This window comes from Arachis stenosperma, chromosome 5 (genome assembly GCF_014773155.1).
Source record: "Arachis stenosperma cultivar V10309 chromosome 5, arast.V10309.gnm1.PFL2, whole genome shotgun sequence".
NCBI lineage: Eukaryota > Viridiplantae > Streptophyta > Magnoliopsida > Fabales > Fabaceae > Arachis > Arachis stenosperma.
In genome coordinates, this window is record NC_080381.1 from 125,305,927 (window position 1) to 125,312,157 (window position 6,231).

The 6,231-nt window shown below is 37.0% G+C and overlaps 1 protein-coding gene across 1 annotated transcript; it reads right to left on the reverse strand.

Annotated features, from left to right (window-relative positions):
• Positions 1-1,579: 1,579 nt before the first annotated feature.
• Positions 1,580-4,678, reverse strand: LOC130979190 (probable inactive receptor kinase RLK902). The gene is made up of 2 exons (XM_057902567.1): positions 3,144-4,678; positions 1,580-2,571 (listed from the first exon to the last, which is right to left on the reverse strand). Exons 1-2 carry the CDS (start codon positions 4,450-4,452, stop codon positions 1,949-1,951), a joined length of 1,932 nt encoding a protein of 643 aa, XP_057758550.1. The 5' UTR covers positions 4,453-4,678; the 3' UTR covers positions 1,580-1,948.
• Positions 4,679-6,231: the final 1,553 nt, after the last annotated feature.

The following is a 6,231-nucleotide window of genomic DNA, read 5'->3' on the forward strand; positions in this document are numbered from 1 at the left end:
TGATTACTGGGGCCAAATATTTCTATGGTTGTCAAGTTGCCAGAAATGAGAGAATAACGGTCCATTGTTTACGCTTGTGCTACTCGGCCATCAATTCTGAAGGAGAATAGGACAACAACATAGCCAAGAACCAAAAGCATCCCATGTAGTAAAATAATTCTATATCATTATGTCAATCTAAGCTAACCACTCATTCCTTTTATTGAATGCATCCCTTCAAAATGTGAACAAAATAAAGAAGACAGCGGAGACATTTTTTATGTCTCTATTATTTCCATGCTCTGTATTTTGTGTTCTAAGAAAATTATCAAACTAGGTCGAAGGATCTTTGGATCACTAAATGGCAACAAAATATAAACATGAACTTCATGTAGTAGGAGGAGTAGGACCACTAATATAAGGAATTGATCACTTTATATACTAACACTGCACCTTCTACTATTTGTTTTATCATTTTATGTGAGGCAAGTTTGGTCCACCACCATCATCGCATCCACAAATACATTACCTTAAGGGAATGAATTTTCATCAGATCAGTTTGTTGTACTCATCTGAGAAAAATTGTTTCAAGTGCCTGCCATTTCCATGAGTTGGCGTTTGAATTTTGTTATCTACCTTGAGAAAGGATAACAAAAGCATTTGCTCAACTTTTGGGACCAATATTTATGACCCCACATCTTGTACATTGTAATATCTAGTATGCACTAAATATTCATTCCCTAAATCTTACAAATCGAAATCTCAAGTTAGGCCTTCAAATCAAATATAAATTAACATAAATTCTTACAATACAAGTTTATAAATTGAACATTACAATTCAGGTTTATATGTTTAAACTCACTTTTCTTTAATTGAGGTAAATTATTAAAAATTACAATAGCCCGTTTATTTAAAACTTATGTCAAAAATAAATATAGAAACAATGCTTACCCAAAAGTGTCATCCCTTTATTTCTTTGTCTCTATAATCTATATATATACATCATATCAATATCAAACTTTTTACACATGCCTGCATTGTTTGGCCATAGCAATCTAACTAATTGTACTATTTCTTTTCTTATTTGACATGATGTTTCTATTTGTTTAGTTATTAGAACCTCATTATCAATAGCTATCAATCCAAAAGAGGATGATATAATCTCTTAAGTGTATCACCCTAATTTCTAGGCATCTAATTTACATAATTAACGATGTAAAAGGATGTATCCAACCCAATCATTGTCTTGAACTACTAAGAAGTAATCAATTTTTTTTTTCTTATTTAGTAATTAAGGACCCACTTACATGAATGTAATGATTTACCTCGTTTTTTTTTAACTATGGTTGGGTTCACAATTAAAGGATGCGTGACGCGTGCCACCTTGGAGATAGAGCAACCAACTAATTGACAATGACCACGATGTGCTTTCATTTTCAACAGAGAAAAAGGCTTCAACTATCAACAAAAGCAAAAACAAAATAATTATAATAACCATAACTCACCAACTATTACTAATTGGTCACATATCCAATCCTCCAAGGTAATAGTTTAGATAAGGAAGAAAAATAGGGATTAATACAACAGAGATTGAAGGATATAAGGTAGAAATTCAATGTTGGGTGGTGAAGAAAATTGAGGCCTAAGCTAAAAGATACAACATAAACACAAGATTTAGGAAGAAAAATTATGGGGTTTTCACAAAGCCAAGAAGATCCTTTAAACTCCATTAGTAATGACATTATCTTTTTTTTTTTAATAAATTAAATAAATTATTATTTACAATTGTGTTAAGCTATTGATTTCCTGAAACTTTCAGCAAATTTTAATGATTTTCAAAATAATACTAGTTGCTGGACATTTCATGAAATCAATAGCTCTATACAACCATAAGTAATAATTTTTTTAATTTATTAATTAAAAAAAATCCTTAAAAGGACATGGTGGCTGCAACCAAGTACCAAAGTCATCAAGATAGATCATCTACAACACTGATCAAATCATGTTGGTGCTGGGTTTGCTTTAGATCCTTAAAACCACGTAGCTCTTCTATCCGGTGTCTCACTTCGGCGATCGAAGGTCGATTATCGGGATATGGAGCTGTACAATCCACTGCAAGCTGCAACAACTCAACCATATCCTCTTCCACAGTCTGATGGCTAAGGAGCTCGGCATCAAAGACCTCAGAAGTCCACTCTTCCCTAACAACCGATTGCACCCATCTCGGAAGGTCCACTCCTTCCTCATGCAACAAGGCGTGAGTTGGAGCCTTTCCGGTAAGAAGCTCCAAGAGCACCACGCCAAAGCTGTACACATCGGCCTTGTGAGACACTCTGCGAGGATCAGTTACCTCAGGAGCACGGTAGCCGGCAATCCTATTAGGGGTCGACGAGGGGCTAACAAGTTGTGCAAGGCCAAAGTCGGATACTCTGGCTTCATAGTTCTTGGTTAGGAGGATGTTTGATGACTTTATGTTTCCATGAGATACATTAGGCCCTTGTGAATGTAGGTACTCAACGGCGCGAGCAGCTCCAAGCGCAATCCCTGACCTGAGTTCCCAAGTCAGTGGTGTTCTGCCAGCTCCTTTGTTTCCTATGATAATGAATTGTAAACTTTAGTTGACCAGTGTTCATGCCAAATCAATATGATATCTACAATTAGGTCAGGTAACAATCCAAGAGAGATGTAAGACCAAATTGTTGTGCTTGTAAAATGATACTCCATCCATTCTAAAATAGCTATTACTTTAGAAATTTGGTACATTAATAACTAGTTGTCTTTGAAAACATCCAAGGTAGCTTTGATATAAATCGAAAATGTTAGGAACAAAGTTGAATGAATCAAAATCGTTCCGGACAAAACTGAATGAAATTAAATTAAATGTTAGGTTTTGAAGAAAATTACAACCGCAGGACAAAAAGCACATATTTTCTCAAGATGCATTGAACTGATAATTTACCAAATTTCCAAAGTGATTAACCATAGTGTATAGTGTACATTGCATATTGTAAAGTCTGTTCCTCAATGTAATCAATATCGTTAGTGATTCATAGCAATTATGCAAAGATAAAACAAAAACGAATGCATTCTACAAAACACTACACAGTATACATATAAATAAGGAAAAAATTAGAAATTTTTGTAATTAAAGGGGGAGATTTTACCATGCAAGAGTGCAGACAAGCTTCCCATATGCATATAATCATGAACAAGAAGTTTCTCATCCCTGCTATAATAGTAAGCCCTAAGAGGCACCAAATTCTGATGAACCATTGCTCCAGCAACCTCAATCTCATCCCTGAAGTCACTCTCGGAGAGTGTCACATCCTTGAGCCTCTTCACAGCCACCACAGGCCCATTCTCCAACACAGCCTTATATGAAGTTCCAAAAGTACCCTTCCCTAAAACCTCAGCAGAGGCTCTAAGCAAATCCTCCAAATCAAACACCTTCCCTTCTGAATTCCCAAAGAAAACCAGCTTCTTGTTCGCACCACCACCGACAGTCTCCACTTCAGAAACATGATTCTTCTCACCATGGATTCCCCTACCATTACCCTGCTTCAAAGTTGCAATATTTTCAATGTTACTGGTTCTGTTATCACTCTTCTTCCTACACAGAAGAATCAAAGCAAACACAATTAGCAACATTCCAACCACACACCCAATCACAATCCCAGCAATGACCCCACCACTTAGCTTCCCTTTCTTCTCCTCCTTCAAACCACTGTTCCCAATTCCGGCAGCCACGCCTGGAAAAGACCCATTTGCCCTTCTCCCATTCTCACTCTGAGGACACAACTTCAATGGCTTCCCACACAATGTGTTCCCTAAAAATGACTCCTTTGAGAAGCCTGTCAACGTTTCAGGCACAGAACCGTTGAGAAAGTTGTTGGAAACGTTGAACTGAGCCAACTCGGCGAGTCTTTTCAACTCGGGTAGCGACCCGGAAAACCGGTTGTTCTCGAGGTAGAGGGTCCTCAAGCGGGTCAAATTGTTGAAGCCGGTTCGAACCGGGCCTGAAAAGGCGTTATCTGCCAGGTTGAGGCGAACGAGAGAGGTGAGGTTGAAGAGAGAAGGTGGAAGCTCGCCGGAGAGGTTGTTATGGTGGAGGTAGAGGTTGCGGAGGGAGGAGCAGAGGGAGAGGTCGGCGGGAATGGGGCCGGAGAGTGAGTTAAAGCGGAAAGAGAGGGTGCGGAGGTGGGTGAAGGAGGGAAACACGGCGGAGGGGAGGTGGCCGGAGAGTGAGGCGGCGGGGAGGCGGAGGGCGATGACGTGGGTGTTGGTTGGGTCGCAGAGAATGCCTGGCCACTTGCATGGGGAGGTTGTAGAGGTTGGGAGCCAGAGGAGGAGCGTGCGGCCTCCGACGGCGGAGCGTAGGTTGAGGAGTGCGGCTCGTTGGGCGGAAGAGAGGTCGGGTTTGGCACAAGGAAGGAGGATGAGGAAGAAGAGAATGATGAGTTTGTTGCGATGCATTGTGCTTTGTTTGAGTGATCTGTTAGAAGAAGAAGAAGAAGAAGAGTGGTTATGCTTTTGAAGAAGAAGAAGAAGAAGAAGAAGCAGAAGACATTGCTTGCTGGTTTTGTTTGGGTTGGGGTTTGGGGAGAGTTAGGAGTGACTTTGGAACACACATAGAGAAGAGAGAAGAGAGAAGAGAGAAGAGAGAGAGAAACTGGTACGGTGTGCTGAGAAGACAAGTGAGTGAGAGTGAGAGTGAGATTAACGTACGAATACGATAGACTAATAGTAGATATTTTTAGAGAGGTAGAGGTAGTGGCTGAACAACAAAAATACTAATTAACCAAGGAGGAGGTGTGCTAACCTCCAAGTTTTGAGATTTGTAGTTATTAATTAGTTGTTATTAATATTTTTAATAGTATGAATATTTTTTATTAATTAAATATTAATCAAATTTTAATAAAATTGTTAATTCTTAAAATTTTTTAACCAAATATTAATAAAAAATAATAAATTTTTGTTAATCATATAACATTCAACAACTGAAATTTTATTACACAATTTGAACAAAAAGAATCCTAATAATAAGTGACAGAGTAGAATTGTATGAAATTTTTTTGGATGCTGTATTAACTTTCTCTCTCTAGTTTAAGGTGCAATGAAATAGATGAAATTCATGTTACTTCAGGCTCAAGATTAGACACTTTATGGAGGTAGCAAAGGAAAATCTTATAAAGGTTCACTTTTGTCTTTTCCTTTAGAATTGTTAGAAAGATAAGAAAGTACGAGCAATAGAAAAAAGAATTTGTGTCTATTTAAATTTAGAAAAAATAAGAGAGAGTAATAGAGAAAAAGTTTGTGTATTGTAATTATGTGGAATAATATAATATAAAAAATATTTATAAGTGTTAAAAGAATTAAAATAATAAAAACGTAATATCTTATAATAAATCTTTAGATATGTCAAATAATGATAATTGATCCTAATAATACTCTAACATTCTCCTCAAACTCAAGTGACAATGTGAATTTAAAACTTATTAAAACAACGAAATAAAAAAATGCATAAACTGATAGAATGGGTGCAGACATGCCTGCTTGAAGGAAGCGCAAATGAAACTGCTGGAAGGAAGCATAGACGAAACTGTCGGAAAGAAGTGCAGATGGAACTGTTACAAGGAAGCGCAGACGAAACTGCTATAAAAAAACGCAGACGGAATTGTCACAAGAAAACACAGACCGAACTGTCGGAAGAAAACACAGACAGAACTGCAAGAAGGAAATGCAGACGGAACTGCCACAAGAGTAGCCAACTGCCGAAAAACTGTTGAAAAAATGACAAACTGTCAGAAAACTGGTGAAAAAATGATAGTGCAAAGAGATGGCAAACTATTGAAAGGTGTTGGAAAACATATAATTTCTCTATGAGAATAAGTATATAGTGAATGAGCTAATCGGTGAGGTGAGAAAGCATCAAAGTAACGACAAAAGAGAAGAAAAAAATGGCACGAAAAAAAATATGAAAAATACAATGATTTCACCAAAAGAAAAACAACCTATACTCCTCAAGAAGGATATCATGACTCTAATACTATGTTAGAAAGGTAAAAGAGAAAGCAGTAGAAAAAAGAATTTGTGTCTATTCAAGTTTAGAAAAAGTAAGAGAGAGTAGTAGAGAAAAGATTTGTGTGTATTATAGTTGTGTAGAATAATACAATATAAAAGGGTATTTATAGGTGCTAAGATAATCGAAATAATAAAGACGTAATACCTTATAATAAATTTTCAGATATGCTA